A 21,365-nucleotide genomic window follows, 5' to 3' on the forward strand; every position below is an offset into this window, starting at 1 on the left:
AGGTATTAAACATTATTTCCTAATCTTTCCTAATATATTTCATGCCATTTGGATTATGTCCCCTTGTCTCTGGTTCACTCAAGTCTCTATTATTCTACAGTTAGTGTGTCCAATCATTCTTGCATAGTAGCTCACTGATAGCTTAATCAAAACCTAACAAAAGTATTAACTTCTAAAAGGGCAGAAACTACCTCCCTAAAATCCAGAAGGTTAGATTACAGAAAATCACCAAGAACCAAAAATAAAGCATCTGTGACAGACAGATCTTACCGCCAAGATACATTTTGGGCACCTCCAGATGCCTCTGGGGATTTCAGGAAGGGGTGGCAACAAGCAGAAGATGTGGTAATTGTCATCACAGCCATCACAGAAAAGCAGCTTATCATCTTCATCCCCACGGGAGCATATCTGGCAAATATACGAGTCAATCTACAAAAAAAATAGCAAAGTAAAAAAATTAGTTGCTTGTTCCATGATACCTTATCCCAGGTTTCCAGACCATTGATGAACACCTATCATTAGTCAGTAACTATACAATGTTGTATTTTTGAGTTTACTACCTAGTGCAAACTATGACAAGAAACAATTATAGTGTAATACAGTAAGTTAACAAAGAAAACCATGGGTGCAAAGTAGACTTTTTATAGAGGTTCAATGGCATAATCAAAAATCATAAAGGTATAAAGCAGCATTGATTATTCAGAGAATTACATACAGTTAAAAATTTAACTGGCACAGAGGGCAAGTGGAACATAAAAAGGCCAACTGACCGAGTGTCCAGTTACACTTGTTCCTCTTGTGAAAAGTTTGGGAGATGTCTACTTTCATTCTAAACAGTATCTTAGATTAGGTGATGAATTAAATAGTCTTTCACGTAGCATGTCACAGAAGAGAAACATGAAGCAAAGTCTAAATAACTTGATTCTTAGATACAATTGAAAAAAAATCTAGTAATAATGACCAGTTCAAAAAGAAAATGCAGTGATAAAGTTTTTAGCAGGATACAGTCATATTTTGAAAAAATTACCTTCAACAAGTAGGATGGGCTTTTCTACAAGAATCTAGAAGTAAACTGATCAATAAAGAGAAAATAAAGATAACTCAAGAGCAGAAGAAACTGTGTGAAAGTATATATTTTTAAATACATACACACACATAAACATACACACACAAATTATATATGTGTATATATACATGCATATATACACATATATATGCATGCATCTACAAACATGCATATTACAAATCAGAATACTTATAAATATAAGAGGCCAGGTGGGGTGGCTCTGGTTTGTAATCCCAGTACTTTGGGAGGCCAAGGCAGGAGGATTGCCTGAGCTCAGGAGTTCACGACCACCCTGGGCAACAAGGTCAAACCTCATCTCTACTAAAATAAAAAAAAAAAAATTAGCAGTGTGTGCCAGTGTGCACCTATAGTCCCAGTTACTTGGGAGGCTGAGGCAGGAGAATTGCTTGAACCTGGAGGCGGAGATTGCAGTGAGCTGAGCATGCCAGTGCACTTCAGCCTGGGTGATGGTGAGACTTCGTCTCAAAAAATAAAAGGAAAAAAAAAGGAGGAAAATTCAACAGAATTATCAGGAAAAGATTTCATAAAATAAAAAACTTTGAAACTTATGAAAGATGCTCAATATAAAAAATTGTAAACCAAGGAAATGCAAATAAAAATTACAATGAAATACTATACATCTTCCAGAATGGCTGAAATGAAAACAAAACTGTCAATTCTAAGTGTCAGTGAGGACATGTAACCAGAACTGGTATCCAATACTAGCTGATAAACTAGTCAACTATTTTTAAAAATAGTCTGACAATAATCCGATGCTGAAAATACACAGTCTCAATCACAGCAATTCAATCCTGTATATCTAGTTAACAGAAATGTCATACGCTACCTAGAAACATATACTTTAATATTCATAGAATTATTTGAAATAGCCAAAAATTGGTAACTACTAAAAGTTGAATGGTAAAACAGATGGAAAAAAAAGCTATGCCTAACAAAATTACACTTAATAGAACAGAAGAGTATTAATAGAACCACATAAACGATTTTTTGAACCACTGAATGAAGAAGTCAATATAAAAGGGGGGATTAATTAAAAGTACACAAACAAGTAAAACTAATCCAGATATTTTTGTGTATGCGTGATATACCAAAATAAAAACAAAAGCAATAGAACTAAGTGAACAACTAGCTGTAAGGATAAGAAAGTAGTGATCAATGACTCCCAGACTTCAATCTTGATGATAGGTCTACCTTGTGTCCATAAAATGAAAACTAGTGAGACAAGAAGGAACAGGACAGGGGTGGTAAATATGATCTCCCAAGCATTAGGTGGAAAAGACTAAGAAACATAAGAATTTGCAGCTCCAAACAGAAGTCTGAGAACAAAATTTCTGAAACCAGCATTTACATAAAGGAAAAGCAAACAAAAATTATCAAAACAGGGTGAAATTAGTTAAAGAGTAAGGAGGAAGGTAGGAAATTTTGTCTTTTTTTTTTTTTCTTGTAGTGCAGACCTAAATATGTAAGACATTATAAAAATCTTCCAAGTGAGATGTAGAAAAAGTAAAAGAAGAAGTAAACATACAAGGGACAAAAGTAAAACAAGATAATAGAAAACTGTCACTACCGTATGAAATGTGATGCTTTGAGAGTCTGGAAGAATTTGCCAAAAACAAACAGCTCTTTGACATAATTTATATCTGATCACATTTATCTCCCATATTAAGCTGTAGAAGTTCAGAAAATGCTGATAGAGTTGAAAAACAGAATAGTTTTGTGAAAAGTTTTATCTAAAAAGACATAAAGGGGGGCGGAGCAAGATGGCCGAATAGAAACAGCTCCAGTCTCCAACTCCCAGCGCGAGCGACACAGAAGACCGGTGATTTCTGCATTTTCAACTGAGGTACTGGGGTCATCTCACTAGGGAGTGCCGGACAATCGGTGCTGGTCAGCTGCTGCAGCCTGACCAGTGAGAGCTGAAGCAGGGCGAGGCATCGCCTCACCTGGAAGCGCAAGGGGGAAGGGGATCCGTTTTCCTAGCCAGGGGAACTGAGACACACAATACCTGGAAAATCGGGTAACTCCCACCCCAATACTGCGCTGTAAGCATACAGGCACACCAGGAGAATATATCCCACACCTGGCCAGGAGGGTCCCACGCCCACGGAGCCTCCCTCACTGCTAACACAGCAGTCTGCCCTGATCTATCCGCAAGGCAGCAGCGAGGCTGGGGGAGGGGCGCTCGCCATTGCTGAGGCTTAAGTAGGTAAACAAAGCCTCTGGGAAGCTAGAACTGGGTGGAGCTCACAGCAGCTCAAGGAAGCCTGCCTGTCTCTGTAGTCTCCACCTCTGGGGACAGCACACAGCTGAAGACCAACAGGGGAAGTAGCGGGAGCCGGTGCAGACGCGAACCTCTCTGTCTGACAGCTTTGAGGAGAGCCGTGGATCTCCCAACGTGGAGGTTGAGATCTGAGAACGGACAGACTGCCTGCTCAGGTGGGTCCCTGACCCCTGAGTAGCCTAGCTGGGAGAAATCCCCCACTAGGGGCAGTCTGACACCCCACACCTCACAGGGTGGAGTACACCCCTGAGAGGAAACTTCCAAAGGAAGAATCAGACAGGTACACTTGCTGTTCAGCAATATTCTATCTTCGGCAACCTCTGCTGCTGATACCCAGGCAAACAGGGTCTGGAGTGGACCTCAAGCAATCTCCAACACACCAACAGACAGTCCTTCTGACTGTCAGAAGGAAAACTATCAAACAGGAAGGACACCTATACCAAAACCCCATCAGTACGTCACCACCATCAAAGACCAGAGACAGATAAAACCACAAAGATGGGGAAGAAGCAGGGCAGAAAAGCTGGAAATTCAAAAAATAAGAGCGCATCTCCCCCAGCAAAGGAGCGCAGCCCATCGCCAGCAACGGATCAAAGCTGGTCAGAGAATGACTTGGACGAGAGGAGAGAAGAAGGCTTCAGTCCATCAAACTTCTCAGAGCTAAAGCAGGAATTACGTACCCAGCGCAAAGAAACTAAAAATCTTGAAAAAAGAGTGGAAGAATTGACAGCTAGACTAATTAATGCAGAAAAGATTATAAACGAAATGACAGAGATGAAAACCATGACACGAGAAATACGTGACAAATGCACAAGCTTCAGTAACCGACTCGATCAACTGGAAGAAAGAGTATCAGCGATTGAAGATCAAATGAATGAAATGAAGCGAGAAGAGAAACCAAAAGAAAAAAGAGAAAAAGAAATGAGCAAAGCCTGCAAGAAGTATGGGATTACGTAAAAAGACCAAATCTACGTCTGATTGGGGTGCCTGAAAGTGAGGGGGAAAATGGAACCAAGTTGGAAAACACTCTTCAGGAAATCATCCAGGAGAACTTCCCCGACCTAGTAGGGCAGGCCAACATTCAAATTCAAGAAATACAGAGAACGCCACAAAGATACTCCTCGAGAAGAGCAACTCCAAGACACATAATTGCCAGATTCACCAAAGTTGAAATGAAGGAAAAAATCTTAAGGGCAGCCAGAGAGAAAGGTCGGGTTACCCACAAAGGGAAGCCCATCAGACTAACAGCAGATCTCTCGGCAGAAACTCTACAAGCCAGAAGAGAGTGGGGGCCAATGTTCAACATTCTTAAAGAAAAGAATTTTAAACCCAGAATTTCATATCCAGCCAAACTAAGTTTCATAAGTGAAGGAGAAATAAAATCCTTTACAGATAAGCAAATGCTTAGAGATTTTGTCACCACCAGGCCTGCCTTACAAGAGACCCTGAAGGAAGCCCTAAACATGGAAAGGAACAACCAGTACCAGCCATCGCAAAAACATGCCAAAATGTAAAGACCATCGAGGCTAGGAAGAAACTGCATCAACTAACGAGCAAAATAACCAGTTAATATCATAATAGCAGGATCAAGTTCACACATAACAATATTAACCTTAAATGTTAATGGACTAAATGCTCCAATTAAAAGACACAGACTGGCAAACTGGATAAAGAGTCAAGACCCATCAGTCTGCTATATTCAGGAGACCCATCTCACATGCAGAGACATACATAGGCTCAAAATCAAGGGAGGAGGAAGATCTACCAAGCAAATGGAGAACAAAAAAAACAGGGGTTGCAATCCTTGTCTCTGATAAAACAGACTTTAAACCATCAAAGATCAAAAGAGACAAAGAAGGCCATTACATAATGGTAAAGGGATCAATTCAACAGGAAGAGCTAACTCTCCTAAATATATATGCACCCAATACAGGAGCACCCAGATTCATAAAGCAAGTCCTTAGAGACTTACAAAGAGACTTAGACTCCCATACAATAATAATGGGAGACTTCAACATTTCGTTGTCAACATTAGACAGATCAACGAGACAGAAAGTTAACAAGGATATCCAGGAATTGAACTCATCTCTGCACCAAGCGGACCTAATAGACATCTATAGAACTCTCCACCCCAAATCAACAGAATATACATTCTTCTCAGCACCACATCGCACTTATTCCAAAATTGACCACATAATTGGAAGTAAAGCACTCCTCAGCAAATGTAAAAGAACAGAAATTATAACAAACTGTCTCTCAGACCACAGTGCAATCAAACTAGAACTCAGGACTAAGAAACTCAATCAAAACCGCTCAACTACATGGAAACTGAACAACCTGCTCCTGAATGACTACTGGGTACATAACGAAATGAAAGTGGAAATAAACATGTTCTTTGAAACCAATGAGAACAAAGATACAACATACCAGAATCTCTGGGACACATTTAAAGCAGTGTGTAGAGGGAAATTTATAGCACTAAATGCCCACAAGAGAAAGCAGGAAAGATCTAAAATTGACACTCTAACATCACAATTAAAAGAACTAGAGAGGCAAGAGCAAACACATTCAAAAGCTAGCAGAAGACAAGAAATAACTAAGATCAGAGCTGAACTGAAGGAGATAGAGACACAAAAAACCCTCCAAAAAATCAATGAATCCAGGAGTTGGTTTTTTGAAAAGATCAACAAAACTGACAGACCGCTAGCAAGGCTAATAAAGAAGAAAAGAGAGAGTAATCAAATAGATGCAATAAAAAATGATAAAGGGGATATCACCACTGACCCCACAGAAATACAAACTACCATCAGAGAATACTATAAACGCCTCTACGCAAATCAACTAGAAAATCTAGAAGAAATGGATAATATCCTGGACACTTACACTCTCCCAAGGCTAAACCAGGAAGAAGTTGAATCCCTGAATAGACCAATAGCAGGCTCTGAAATTGAGGCAACAATTAATAGCCTACCCACCAAAAAAAGTCCAGGACCAGATGGATTCACAGCTGAATTCTACCAGAGGTACAAGGAGGAGCTGGTACCATTCCTTCTGAAACTATTCCAATCAATAGAAAAAGAGGGAATCCTCCCTAACTCATTTTATGAGGCCAACATCATCCTGATACCAAAGCCTGGCAGAGACACAACAAAAAAAGAGAATTTTAGACCAATATCCCTGATGAACATTGATGCAAAAATTCTCAATAAAATACTGGCAAACCGGATTCAGCAGCACATCAAAAAGCTTATCCACCATGATCAAGTGGGCTTCATCCCTGGGATGCAAGGCTGGTTCAACATTCGCAAATCAATAAACGTAATCCAGCATATAAACAGAACCAAAGACAAGAACCACATGATTGTCTCAACAGATGCAGAAAAGGCTTTTGACAAAATTCAACAGCGCTTCATGCTAAAAACGCTCAAGAAATTCGGTATTGATGGAACGTACCTCAAAATAATAAGAGCTATTTATGACAAACCCACAGCTAATATCATACTGAATGGGCAAAAACTGGAAAAATTCCCCTTGAAAACTGGCACAAGACAGGGATGCCCTCTCTCACCACTCCTATTCAACATAGTGTTGGAAGTTCTGGCTAGGGCAATCAGGCAAGAGAAAGAAATCAAGGGTATCCAGTTAGGAAAAGAAGAAGTCAAATTGTCCCTGTTTGCAGATGACATGATTGTATATTTAGAAAACCCCATCGTCTCAGCCCAAAATCTCCTTAAGCTGATAAGCAACTTCAGCAAAGTTTCAGGATACAAAATTAATGTGCAAAAATCACAAGCATTCTTATACACCAGTAACAGACAAGCAGAGAGCCAAATCAGGAATGAACTTCCATTCACAATTGCTTCAAAGAGAATCAAATACCTAGGAATCCAGCTTACAAGGGATGTAAAGGACCTCTTCAAGGAGAACTACAAACCACTGCTCAGTGAAATCAAAGAGGACACAAACAAATGGAAGAACATACCATGCTCATGGATAGGAAGAATCAATATCGTGAAAATGGCCATACTCCCCAAGGTTATTTATAGATTCAATGCCATCCCCATCAAGCTACCAATGAGTTTCTTCACAGAATTGGAAAAAACTGCTTTAAAGTTCATATGGAACCAAAAAAGGGCCCGCATTGCCAAGACAATCCTAAGTCAAAAGGACAAAGCTGGAGGGGTCACGCTACCTGACTTCAAACTATACTACAAGGCTACAGTAACCAAAACAGCATGGTACTGGTACCAAAACAGAGATATAGATCAATGGAACAGAACAGAGTCCTCAGAAATAATATCGCACATCTACAGCCATCTGATCTTTGACAAACCTGAGAGAAACAAGAAATGGGGAAAGGATTCCCTATTTAATAAATGGTGCTGGGAAAATTGGCTAGCCATAAGTAGAAAGCTGAAACTGGATCCTTTCCTTACCCCTTATACGAAGATTAATTCAAGATGGATTAGAGACTTAAATGTTAGACCTAATACCATAAAAACCCTAGAAGAAAATCTAGGTAGTACCATTCAGGACATAGGCATGGGCAAGGACTTCATGTCTAAAACACCAAAAGCAATGGCAGCAAAAGCAAAAATTGACAAATGGGATCTAATTAAACTAAAGAGCTTCTTCACAGCAAAAGAAACTACCACTAGAGTGAACAGGCAACCTAGAGAATGGGAGAAAATTTTTGCAACCTACTCATCTGACAAAGGGCTAATATCCAGAATCTACAAAGAACTCAAACAAATATACGAGAAAAAAACAAACAACCCCATCAAAAAGTGGGGAAAGGATATGAACAGACATTTCTCAAAAGAAGATATTCATACAGCCAACAGACACATGAAAAAATGCTCATCGTCACTCGCCATCAGAGAAATGCAGATCAAAACCACAATGAGATACCATCTCACACCAGTTAGAATGGCAATCATTAAGAAGTCAGGAAACAACAGGTGTTGGAGAGGATGTGGAGAAATAGGAACACTTTTACACTGTTGGTGGGACTGTAAACTAGTTCAACCATTATGGAAAACAGTATGGCAATTCCTCAAGGATCTACAACTAGATGTACCATATGACCCAGCCATCCCACTACTGGGTATATACCCAAAGGATTATAAATTATTCTACTACAAAGACACATGCACACGTATGTTTATTGCGGCACTATTCACAATAGCAAAGACTTGGAATCAACCCAAATGTTCATCTGTGACAGACTGGATTAAGAAAATGTGGCACATATACACCATGGAATACTATGCAGCCATAAAAAAGGATGAGTTTGCGTCCTTTGTAGGGACATGGATGCAGCTGGAAACCATCATTCTTAGCAAACTATCACAACAACAGAAAACCAAACACCGCATGTTCTCACTCATAGGTGGGAACTGAACAATGAGATAACTTGGACTCGGGAAGGGGAACATCACACACTGGGGCCTATCATGGGGAGGGGGAAGGGGGCAGGGATTGCATTGGGGAGTTATACATGATATAAATGATGAATTGATGGGTGCTGACGAGTTGATGGGTGCAGCACACCAACATGGCATAAGTATACATATGTAACAAACCTGCACGTTATGCACATGTACCCTAGAACTTAAAGTATAATAAAAAAAAAAAAAAAAGAAAAGAAAATAAATAAATAAATAAATAAATTCCACTGCAAAAAAAAAAAAAAAAAAAGACATAAAAAATTTGCTTTTGACTTTAGTGTCTTGAATAAGTTTCCTCCCTTTTCTAGTCACTTGTCTTTTCAGATAAAAGGGCTCATAAGCAGAAAGAAGGAAAGAAAAAAGAAAAGTATGATGAAATAGTTTTAGGTTCAATCTAATCTTGACAGTTCAAAGTAGAGTATTACAAAATCATGAGTCCTTACAAACTGGGCACTGCTGTGATTCTTTCGTAGCTGCATGGTCGTCTTAGTGCAGGGCTCTAGGCTATAGTGCTGCTTAAGCAATGCTGATGACACATTCCCATCTCCACTTCGCTGGTCCTTCACCGTAACAGCCGGGGTGCATGTGACTAAAGAAGTGAAAAACAACTCTGAAAACAATCCTCTCCTGCATCAAGATTACCAAACTACTTCTCACATGAAACTTTGCTATTTTACCCCTCTCACTTCCCCAGCCTATTAAAGCTCCTCACCTTTCTTACGCACAGTCTTATCCTTATCCTTAGCCATAAGGCCCAAGCCCATCATTTTGGGACCTGGCCCATAGATCTGTAACTTCTTTAGCTCTGGATTCTTCTCAATGTCCTCCTCTGTAGGCTCTAGCTGTTCAAAGAAGATTCAAACAATGAAGTCAGCTTTACCTATACAAGCATAAATACTTTATAGGCAAGGTCTAGACAAGTCACATGGACTAAAATCAACTAACAGCTTTCACCCAATTTTGAATGGTTATTAATCACATTTTTATTGTGAGTATGGTATGGTCAGGTAGGAGCAAATGGATAAATCTGGAAAGTAATGAAGTTTCTCAACTTTTTTCATGTTAGGAAAAAAATGACTACTCCTGGGCTTGCAAGGCTAGTGAAGCTTAAATGTTAGAAGTTTATATCTTATAGTAAAGACTTTTGTAATCATAAATAAGCCCCCCTCTCCAATTGAGCTGAAGATGGAAACAGTAAGACGGGAAAAATTCTATTCCATTTAGGCTGGTATCATTAGAACCATAACGGCTTTCAGACCACAATATAATCACAAACCTGGGAAAATGGAAACCCAGTAAGTATCAAAATACAAATCATATGCCATATATATTATATACCATTTTCAGCATTTTTTTAAATGACACTGTAAAATATGTTTTATGAATGTTTAAAATAATTTGTTATACTTTGAAATTGGGCTCAATTATATTTTCCATTTATTTTAAAGCTTTATTCTTACAAATTTTCTTTTCTATGGAGATTAGTTTTCTTTTTATATAAACACACACACATACACACACAGAGAGACACAGTAACATATTTTATGCTTTTCTTTTATTCCCACAGCAATTTCTGCAAGCAAAAACGTATATTGTATTATGTCTATGAGTACACATAGCTTACTAAAATACTGTTCCAGAAATCATTTAATTATACACTGAGGCCATCTCCAACTTTTTGACATCCTGAAGAGCTAAGTAACTAACTGTATTAATCTAACTTTTATTTTGTATAGCTTACATTGTTTTGACATTTCTGGGGGACATTGTTGGCTAGGGAGACCAGCTCTTTCAGAGCTGGCTAAACTAAACCGTAACTTTACCATACACACCAAACTACCCCAAGTCCAAACCTTTAACTGCTTTAAGTATCATATACAGCCAGTACTGCCCCTGCTGTAAACCAACTCAGAGCCATGTACCAGAAACCTACTGGCATCCAGTGTGCCCCACAGAGCACTGGAATTATTCCAGTCAACTAGTCAGTTCTGACATTTACACTGCCCTGCCTTGCCTGTCTCAGAGAAATACAAATAAAGGCTGTGATCTGTGCCTTTCAAATTACCTTTTACCTCCTGACTCAGTACTGTGGCTCTGTGTGGTATGCCATACATCTCATTTGGAAAGAAACAGTCAGCAACATTAAACTTTTAGCACTGACCTCTCCATCTCATCATTACTGAATCATATCTACAAATTAAGACTCAGACATAAATCATTAGTACCCATGTACTTGCTGCATTATTCTTCTCAAAAGATTATTAACAGAAATTAATCAGGAGGACATAAACATTTAAAATTTTAGTAACTTCAAATTTTAATTTTAATACAACCCTTCACTACTACAAACAGTGCACACAATGCCTAGTTCCTCATATCCTTGACACATTTTGACCTTTTCCTAACCAGTTATGTGAAAGGGATATGTGGTTACTTCGTATATTTTCAATTTGTAAGAGAGGTGAAACACTTTTGATTTATTATTCATCATGGCTGCTAGAAAAGGAAACTTAAAAATAAGCTCTGATAAAAAATAAAGATTCTATCAGTTTTGTGCTTCTATAACTTTTAGACGCAATATATAAGTTTACACACAAAACATTATGTACATTATATATTTCACATTAAAGTTACATAATTTCTAACCATCAAATACTTTTTCAAAGAGCCAATATACATTATATATTTTACATTAATGCTACATAAATTATTTCTAACCATTAAATACTTTTTAAAAGAATTAATATTTGCTTGTTTTAGAATAAAGTAATACCACACTACTGTACATTTCGGACAGTCTACTACCCGTTCTTGAATTACAAATGCGCATTAAATGGAAAAGATGTGTTAGTCCTCATGTCTCCTTCCTTGCTTTATGCAGAATTTGTAACTTTTTTTCTTTATATTTTGGAAATACTATCAATTTTTGTAAACCATACAGTTTTCAATTTTTTGTTTGTTTTGCTTTTGTTTTTGAGAGAGTCTTGCTCAGTCACCCAGGCTGGAGTGCAGTGGCATGATTTTGGCTCACTCCAACCTCTGTCTTCCAGGCTCAAGTGATTCTCATGTCTCAGTCTCCCGAGAAGCTAAGATTACAATTGTTTGCCACCACAGCCACCTAATTTTCGTATTTTTAGTAGAGATGGGGTTTCACCACATTGGCCAGGCTGGTCTCGAACTGCAGACCTCAGGTAATCCATCCACTCCAGCCTCCCAAAATTCTGTGATTATAGGCATGAGCTGCTGTGCCTGGCCCAACAATTTTTAAAACCTGTCCTGCAAAGTGGACAATGAACTCCCCCTGCCAAAAAAGTGTCTAAGGATCCATTTTATCTGGAAAAATTTTTAGACCCTTTGCTGGTACTTTCAACTTGAAACAAATTTTACCAGTTTCCTAGTTATTACATGTTCATTTTTCTTTTTCAGTTTTTTCCAGACATAGTTCTTACTATAAAGAACTAAAGTACTAATACAGAATCCATCTGCATTTCAATAATCTTAACTGGATAAAATTTCTCACTTCGGTCTAATATCTAATATTACAATATCTCAAAATTTAAATATTGTTAAGAATTATCCAGAAAGCACCTAAGGGTACACAACATTGTCTTAATTTATTTTAAGGTATTTCAGAAATAAAAACATCCAAATCTTATGAAAATGTTGTATATGGAGCAGTGAAAACAGATTTACATAGAAGTTATTAAAAATATAGTTTATATTTTTCATTTTCTGAATATTATGATGTTTTAATATCTTAAATATTTCTGGCTAGGAGAGACTGCCCTCCCAGGGTTAGCTACTCCTGCAAATACCAAATGGCTCACCCAGGAGTATGCCTTAATGTGTCTTTAACATATTCACCGACAAATCCAAAGGTAATCCTCATCAATTCAGCCCATACAATTCAGAAGGCAAAGTTCCTCCGCCTTAATTCTAGAGTCAGGCAACTAGGGAATTCTGCTGTAGCCTAAAGCCTGCCAAAAGTATTTAAACTAGCCAATCCTAAACTGCTTATCCTGCTCTGTCTTGCCTTTCCCTTGGTAAACCCAATATAGGCTATGGCCTAGGTTCTTTCCTTGTTTCTGCTCCTTCTGCATGTCCAAGATGGGTTTTCCCCTCTACCACTGTGTAGCATATAGTGACTACCTCGCCAAGGCCTGTGATGATAATAAACTTTGCTTTCCTGAGTCTCTGTGGTCATAGCTACTGACCACATTGAAGACCACAGAATAAAACAAACAGTTAACAATAACTAACTTGTACGGTGTGCTTTGCAAAAATCATTCTAAGGTTCATAGAAATTAATAATACCTTATAAGCAGGCATAGTGGCTAACTTCTATAACCCCAGTTACTCCAAAGGCTGTGGAGGCAGAATCATTTAAACCTGGAAGTTCAAGACTAGCCTGGCAACATGGCAAGACCCCATCGCTTAAAACAATAGCAATACGTTGTCTTTCAAAGTGTGTAAAAGTAAAACTACAAAGACAATATATTATAAACGGTACCTCTGAACAAAATAACCCATAATTCATTTCAATTAAGTTTATCTTGAACCAGGCATATATAAAACAATGCTTTTAGTAATGAAATTTCCCCAATATCAAGGTCTAGATGAACCTTCTCAGCTATAGAAAGAAAAAGAGGAATAACAGTCACTCACATCAGTCTGTAGTCTTTTTGCCCGTCGACTATAGCTGCTGAACTTTGAAGGTTGCACAGACTGTCTAAGGGGGATGCTGTGGGGCTTGTATTCCTTATCTTTTATCTCATTTTCAAACGGGTGTGTGTTACACTGCTAGAGAGAAAAAAATGTAGAATCAGAAATTGACTGTAATTAGTCATTCCTTCAATTACAACTCCAGCAAATAAAGCTGTAGTTTTTTCTAAATTACACAGGTCCACTCTGGTTCTTTGGATAGAACACATACCCTGAAAATTCCCATGCCTTTGCTTAGGAATGAGCAGCACAGAACACAAAAGAACATGGTTTTTGGACTGTCTTGATATCAGTCTGGGTTTTAAGACTTATTCTTTGTGTGCTTTCAGCAAACATACTGAACTTCTCTTTGTGCTTCAATCTCCTGGATGAAAAATGAGTAAAAAAAATACTCAATCTGGCTGGGTGTGGTAGCTCAAACCTGTAATCCCAGAACTCTGGGAAGTTGAGGCAAGTGGATCATGGGGTCAAGAGACCAAGACCATTCTGGTCAAATGGTGAATCCCTATCTCAGTAAAACACAAAAGTTAGTAGAGCCTGGGTGACAGAGCGAGACACTGTCTCAAAATACAAAACCAAAATACTGAATCTTTAACAGAATTATGTACACTAAGTGAAACATGTTTATAAACATAAATACACAGTTTTTATAAAATATTTTAAAGTTTTATGGATAATAAAACCTAAAAACTGGCTAGTCGTGGTGGCACACGCCTGTAATCCCAACATTGTGGGAGGCTGAGGCTGGCGGATCACGAAGTCAAAGGATAGAGACCATCCTGGCTAACATGGACAAACACCATCTCTACGAAAAACACAAAAATTAGCTGGGCATGGTCACCCGTCTTACTCCCAGCTACTTGGGAGGCTGAGGCAGGAGAATCACTTGAACCCAGGAGGTGGAGGTTGAAATGAGCTGAGATCGCACTACCGCCTGGCGAGTGAGACGCTGCCTCAAAAAAAAAACTAAAAACTTATTACGTAAAAATACCCTGTTAAATCAGTTCCCCTAACCTGAGTTAAATCCAAGTCGTACCAAGCTTTTAACCTAAACTGTCTTTAAGCTACCCAGCCTCATGAAAGCTTAGGAACTTCATTAAGATTATCTTTTTCGGCCAGGCATGGTGGCTCATGTCTGTAATCTCAGCACTTTTGGAGGCCAAGGCAGGCAGATCATGAGGTCAGGAGATCAAGACCATCCTGGCTAACACAGTGAAACCCTGTCTTTACTAAAAATACAAAAAAAAGAGCCAGGCGTGGTGGCAGGCACCTGCAGTTCCAGCTACTGGGGAGGTTGAAGAAGGAGAATGGCGTGAACCCGGGAGGAGCTTGCAGTGAGCCGAGATTGTGCCTGGGCAACAGAGCAAGACTCCGTTTCAAAAAAAAAAAGATCTTTTTTTAAGTAAGATACTTAAAGATAGGAAATAGTTTTCTCTAACTTCTAGTTTAAGATCTCCATAAAAAGATCTTGGGAACCCATAAGATAGAAAGGTCACTCTAGTTCTTACTTATGTATAGCACGAATAAAACTATGCCACATAAAGAGGCTGTAAAATATGTTCCAGGGCCAATTCCTGGAACATCTTCACTCTAGAGATTGATAATCTATAGACCCTGACTACTCAGGAGAAAAGTCCAATCCAAAGAGAAAATAACAAAAGAAAACAAAATGATATCAGGCCACGAACCAGTTTAAGGGCCCTCACCACATGGTTGGCTCCAGACTGAAACATTTCATAGGGGTAAATAATGCGTTCATAATGTGATCGTAGCAGGGAACCAATGTTTCTGCCTGGTGGATAGTGGAGACGCTGGGCAACTCGAGCCCACCGACGATCCTTGCAAATGGCTTCATACCCACCTTCCTCCATCACAATCTGAAAGTATAAGAAACAACATGGATGAACTGTGAACAGGCTGGAAAGGGCTAAACACAGCAATGAAACTTGACTACGGGGGACTGTGCCCTTCCCCCAACACCAATCATTCTAAGACTCAAAGATTATGTCAAGAAATGCTGCCAGGCTCTGTGTTCTTTCCTTTCCTGCCTAGTGTTTCTACCACAGAAGATCTTTGACGCAAGGCTTTTTATTTGTTTCTCCTTTAGAAAGTAGACTACTCTTACCTTGCTAAGGCTGTAAAGGTCCAAGATCCTCCGCTCCACATTGGGAATCTTCAATGAGGAGCCTTGAATTTCCCAGAATTTTGCAATCTGATCCAAATAGTTCAATTTCACTCTAGTCTGGGCCTGGGAAAGAGAAGGCCTTATAAGACTGGCATACTCCTTAATCAGACTTCGCTAAGTATGAAGTCAATGAACAAGTATTATTCTATGCTATCCATACTTCTCTACTAATGTGCCGGAGCCCCAGCTTTTCTGTCTTATCTCACCAATGGTGTCCACAAAAAGTTCGCTGATTCTTGAATCTACAAGGAGCTAAGAATGTGCTGTCTTAGAATCAAAATCATATCTAAATTTAAGGAATTATTCTTGGACTTAAAGGTGGCTTGACCAAAAATATGTAGGCTCCAAGTCACCATTAGTCTTAATGTAAACTTAGAATGTACTGATACATAACAGAAAGAAGTAAAATATTTTTCTAGTTCATGTCAAAAATTTGGACATGAAACCAGTTTCTGAATTATTGCTTTATTACCCTAACTCACATGCAGCTTCTAGCTACTGATCATAGTCAAAATTCTAATAGTAAAAGAAAATGACAAATCATTCATATACTTTCTATATTGAATACTAAACTGTGAAGACTGAGTTGACTGCTTTAAAAAGCAAGCTCTGCCTCTGACATTTTATTAAAGCAGAACATATGTAATACCATCAGCCTGTTGCTGGATATTTAAAAGATCCTACTTCTTCTCTGAACTCTGCTTAAAGAACTAAAAAAAGTTTAGTCACACTGGATGCAGTGGCTCATGCTTGTAAATCCAGCACTTTGGGAGGCCAAGGTGGGCAGATCAGCTAATGTCAGGAGTTGGAGACCAGAATGGCCAAAACGGTGAAACTCTATCTCTACTAAAAATACAAAAATTAGCAGGGCATGCTGGTGTGCACCTGTAATCTCAGGCACTTGGGAGGCTGAGCCCAGAAGGTGGAGGCTGCAGTGAGTCGAGATCACGCCACTGCACTGCAGCCTGGGAGACGGTGAAATTCAGCCTCAAAAAAAAAAAAAATTCAGTCATTAAGTATGTGAATATGAGAAGACAAAATGGGAAAGGTACTGCCATTTTGATAGTTCTAACCCGAAACTATTGTACAACAAAATAATGCATCATTCATCCTCAGAAATTTAAAGCCTTTTTTGTGTTCCAGCATTTTAGTAGACATAAATTATGTACTTTATAGAAAACCTTCTCCAAGATCAATATTCCGGAAAACGGTGGAGCTCAGATTCAAATTTAACACATTAGATTTCAAAACCTAAGCTATACATTGTTATGAAACTACAATGGTAAGATTAGCAATCAGACTCCTTTAACAAAAGTGTGCCTCCCAATCTTACCTCCAGTTCATTTAGTCTTTGGATGCGAGGAGTAAATCTGAAATTGTCAACTTCTACTGCAAAGGGAGGCTGCCAGTCCTAGAAGAAAGTGTAAGAACCTCGTTAACTATGGCACAGTTAAGGATGAAGACAGTAAAAACCACAATCATTTGTTCCCACTCTTTTAAAGTCTTCTGGTAACCATTTTTTGTACACAAGAGCCTCAAATGATTCCTTTCTCATCATCAAGAGTAACTGAAAAAAAAAAAAAAAAAGGAAAAACTGGAAATCCACAACTCTCCTTGATATCTGTCCTTCGCAACAGACAAAAAAAAAAGAAACCTCTATAATCTCAAGCCTAGAAAACGACTTCCAAGGAATGACGCACATCTGAACAAACACTATGCTATTTGGGTTAGGAGTCCTTACTAAAATGAAGATAAATGTAAAGCAGATAAAAAATTGTTTCGTCTTTTCGAACCTAAGCCATTATCTCCTCCCACTCACAGCAGTATGAAAAAGTTTCACTGCGAATGCTGAGAAGTGCAAACATCTAACTAAAAACAACGTTGCAACCTGGCTCAATATATGAGAAAAAAGCTGTACGCTCTAAGAAAACTTTTTGACTTCTCTGAGTATTTTGCTAGTTGTTTACGACGACAGCACAGGCTCATTTCAGTATACGTTCTTAATTCAGTCAAACTTCTACCAGGTTCATTCAGTAGTTTTCAGTATAGCAAACCAAGATGGTCTACGTTTACTAACATAAATTTAATTGATGGCAAAGGATACCACATCACTCCCATTCTTTGCTGTATTTGTTACATACATGCAAGGTCATATCAAAGAACTAAAACACCAGTCCAAGTGGTTAACACCACAAGTTTATATAATTTGCTCCTGTCACAGATCAAGCACTTCTGATTAAGCTAATTTTTTTTGCGGTTAAGTATAATAAAAGCTTGTGTATGCCTAAACTATATTTAGTAACAGCACAACGTAAAAATACATGAATGGTACATTTTTGTCCCTACAGCAGTCAGATCTTTAGAATCCCGTGGAACGTGGCGATCTGACACCAATTTTCTGACGCCAACTTGTTCTGGTCAGAAAAGTTAAATGAGAAATTTGGTGCCAAGGGTTTCTGGTCATAAACGTAAATAAAGCCTCGCCAAGGGGTAAACTGCCCCCACCTTCAAACCGAAGTCTGCCTACTCCTAGGTTTGTTTCAAAGACTTACCGCGGGTGGGCGGATTTTGCAGATACCAGCCTTTTCAGCTATAGGCCTTATTTTCGCAATGTAGCCTAGCGGGTCTTGGAATTCAGTCCAGCTAGGCTCAAAAACCGGGCACTCCGGCGGCGGCAGGAATTCGTCACACCCCGGTTCCATGTCGGGCCTTAATGCTAAGCTGTAAAATAAGAATCACATTGTCTGTAATGACGAACTGGTTCCTCCTCCTAAAAGGCCTACGGAAATTTCATTTTCTTTAGAATTTCAGGGTTACTTTAATCCCGTAGCCGCTTACCAATCTCCACGGCCCCTAGTTTTACAACCACCATCTTGACCTCCGAGCCCTGCTGTGTGTGGTACGAACCGTCTCACTCCGCGGATCGATTTTTCCGGCGCTATTTCCAAACCTGTGATACTTTCTGTTCCTTAGATAAAAGCTGAGGACGCAACAGCGATTTTACCAGTGGAAAACAGCCACAGCCCAGTAGCTGGACTGATATTAAACATTACTCCGACGGAACGAAAGAGCAAGATAAAAATAGTATAGCCGGATCTTTTTTTAAAATGGGACCATTGCGCAAGTTACGCCTGCGTATTACAGGGAAGGACTGTAAAAGGGTCTGGTGAAGTTCGACGAAGGATTTCTCAGAGAAAATTCCTCCTTTGCGGAAATGTCCGTGGAAACGCATCTTTTTTTCTCTGCCGATACAAACCGCCGGCGATCTCTGTTAATGTGAAAGAATTTACTGACACTTTCTGAAGGCTCACTGGGTTCTCGGCTGGAGAACTTTCCTATCGCAAGACGTTTAGGAGGCAGGACCCCGGTACGATATATTTGTGTTCTTGTAAACTTGGCGTTAACAGTCACTTCAAGTGGACACATTTGTCGTTGGATTTTTTTTACGAACTCGAGCTTGGATTTTAGGACGGGGTAAAGAAGTGCTAAATGTTTTTAAATAAAACCTTTACCGCATATGATAAACATCCCTTAAAAATTACCTAGGAGCTCCCTAAATTTTAAAATGATCGCAAAGACCTGGACAGATGACAGTAAACCTTCAACATCACTAAACACGCGTACCGTAAATTAAAAGAAATACACTGCTAATGGTCTGTTTTTTGATGTGGAATTATCTATGCTGTTTTTAGGGAAGTTACAATTTATTGCGAGGTTTTATTTCAAAACAAGATGTTATACTTCGTTGCCTCTAATTTTATTTACAATATTTTACACCCCTGTTGAGCAAAAATCACCCTACATTTGCCATTCTATTTTTTTAAGAATCAATTCACTATTGTAGTATCTTGTTGTTCTCTGTGTATTTTTTAAAAATATGCAAAAGGTAACTTTTAAAAATTATCTGGTGGATCTCATTTTGAAGGGCACTGCCGGAAATGCTTTAACGTTTGACAGTTTGATCATTGTTTCGTATTGTATAATTCTTAGCATTTCCTTTTTTTTTCTTTTTTAACAGTCTATCCATTTCATGTAGATTATCGGCTTCATTACTTTATTATGCTACATTACATGTATATTCCTGTTTCGAAAGTTACATTACTTAATTTTCTGCTCTCATTTTACCAGTTTTATCTATATACTTTTTTCTATTTAATAAAATTAGTTATAATTTGTCCTGTATTATTATTTCAAATGATTATATCTATTTTTTCACAATTCAAAATAATTCATTATGAAACATTTATATTTTATTCATCAGTAAGTAGATATTTCAATTTCTACTTTTAGCTGTTATAAATAATGTTGGTATTAACATTTGCGTACTGATTTTTGTGTGCATGCTTAGTTTCATTTCTTGTGTATATACACCTACAAGTAGAATTGGGTTATATGGGAACTTTGGGTTTAAACTTTTTTCTCCGAAGCATCTGTATCATTTAATTTCCATCAAAAGTGGAAGACCGTTCTAATTTCTCCATGTCCTCACTAATACTGTAGTTACATGACTTACTGATTTGACCATCACAATGTGTATGAGGTCTCATTGAAGTTTGAGTTGTACTTCCTGAATTACTAATGACACAATAGTGTTGAGCATCTTTTTGTAAGCTTGTTGGCTTGTTCATGTGCTTTATATACCTTCTTTAGAGAAATGTCTATTCAAGATTTTTGGCTCTTTTCACATTGGTTTGTCTTTTTGTGTTTGGTTATAATTATTCTTACCTGATTCTCTTATCAGATGTTTGATTTGAAAATAATTAATTCTGTCAGCTGGCTTCTCTCTTTCCTAGTAGTAAACTTTAAACAGAAAGGTTTTTAGTTTGATGTTTATCCAGTTTACTTTTTTGTATTGTCACTTGTACTTTCAGTGTTGCCTCTGAGGGGATTTTTGTCTAATCCAAAATCACAAAGATGTACTCTTATACTCTATTCTGGGACCTTTATAGTATTAGCTTTTACATTAACGTCTTTGATACATTTTGGGTTAACTTTTGTAAACACTGTGAAGTAATGAGCCAACTCAGTATTTTTGCCTGTTGCCGTCTAGTTGTCCCAGAATTTGTTGGAAACATTATTATTGCTTCATTAATTATTCTTGGCACTTCTGATAACTTTCCATTGGCCATAAATGTATGGGTTTATTCTTGGGCTTTCAATTCCATTCTGTATTTTTATGTATGTGTAAATTCTAATGCCATATTGTTTTTATGGCTGTAGTTTGTAGAATATTTGAATTGGAAGAAGTGAGTAATCCAACTTTGTTCTTGCTTTTTTTTTTTTTTTTTTTGAGACTGGCTATTATTTGTTTCCTGTGTTTTTATTAGCTTGCCTATTTCTACAGAGAAATAAGCTGGGGTTTCTACAGAGTAGCAAGCTGGGATTGAGACAGAAGTGTTGAATCCATGACAAATTTAGGAAATATTTCCATCTAGTTTCCTATACATGGACAAAGCATGTATTTCAATTTATTTAGGTCTTTGGTTTCCTGCAATGAAGTTTTATAGTTTTTAGTATATTATATATATTAGTATTTAGTATGTATATATTATATATATATTTGAGATTAATTTACTTCAGATTATTTTATTTTTTTTTTTATTTTTTTTTTTATTTTTTTTTTTTTATTATACTTTAAGT

At 38.0% G+C, this 21,365-nt stretch overlaps 1 protein-coding gene across 4 annotated transcripts in view; it reads right to left on the reverse strand.

Moving 5' to 3' along the window:
- KDM5D (lysine demethylase 5D) overlaps positions 1 to 19,515 on the reverse strand; it is a 53,347-nt gene extending 33,832 nt beyond the window's left edge. Inside the window, exons 1-9 of one of the 4 annotated variants that reach the window (XM_030926295.1) lie at positions 18,564 to 19,511; positions 18,278 to 18,446; positions 17,059 to 17,136; positions 15,666 to 15,788; positions 15,229 to 15,417; positions 13,484 to 13,618; positions 9,531 to 9,660; positions 9,262 to 9,407; positions 271 to 429 (exon numbers count right to left, since the gene is read on the reverse strand). In XM_030926295.1, coding sequence (XP_030782155.1) covers positions 271 to 429; positions 9,262 to 9,407; positions 9,531 to 9,660; positions 13,484 to 13,618; positions 15,229 to 15,417; positions 15,666 to 15,788; positions 17,059 to 17,136; positions 18,278 to 18,427 — 1,110 coding nt within the window. In that variant the 5' untranslated portion in view covers positions 18,428 to 18,446; positions 18,564 to 19,511. Of the gene's footprint in view, positions 1 to 270; positions 430 to 9,261; positions 9,408 to 9,530; positions 9,661 to 13,483; positions 13,619 to 15,228; positions 15,418 to 15,665; positions 15,789 to 17,058; positions 17,137 to 18,277; positions 18,447 to 18,563 lie in introns of all 4 variants that reach the window. The other 3 variants (XM_030926296.1, XM_030926297.1, XM_030926298.1) reach the window with 3 other exon arrangements.
- Between the last annotated feature and the right edge of the window lie 1,850 nt (positions 19,516 to 21,365).

The sequence above is a fragment of the Rhinopithecus roxellana genome, chromosome 22 (assembly GCF_007565055.1).
Source record: "Rhinopithecus roxellana isolate Shanxi Qingling chromosome 22, ASM756505v1, whole genome shotgun sequence".
NCBI lineage: Eukaryota > Metazoa > Chordata > Mammalia > Primates > Cercopithecidae > Rhinopithecus > Rhinopithecus roxellana.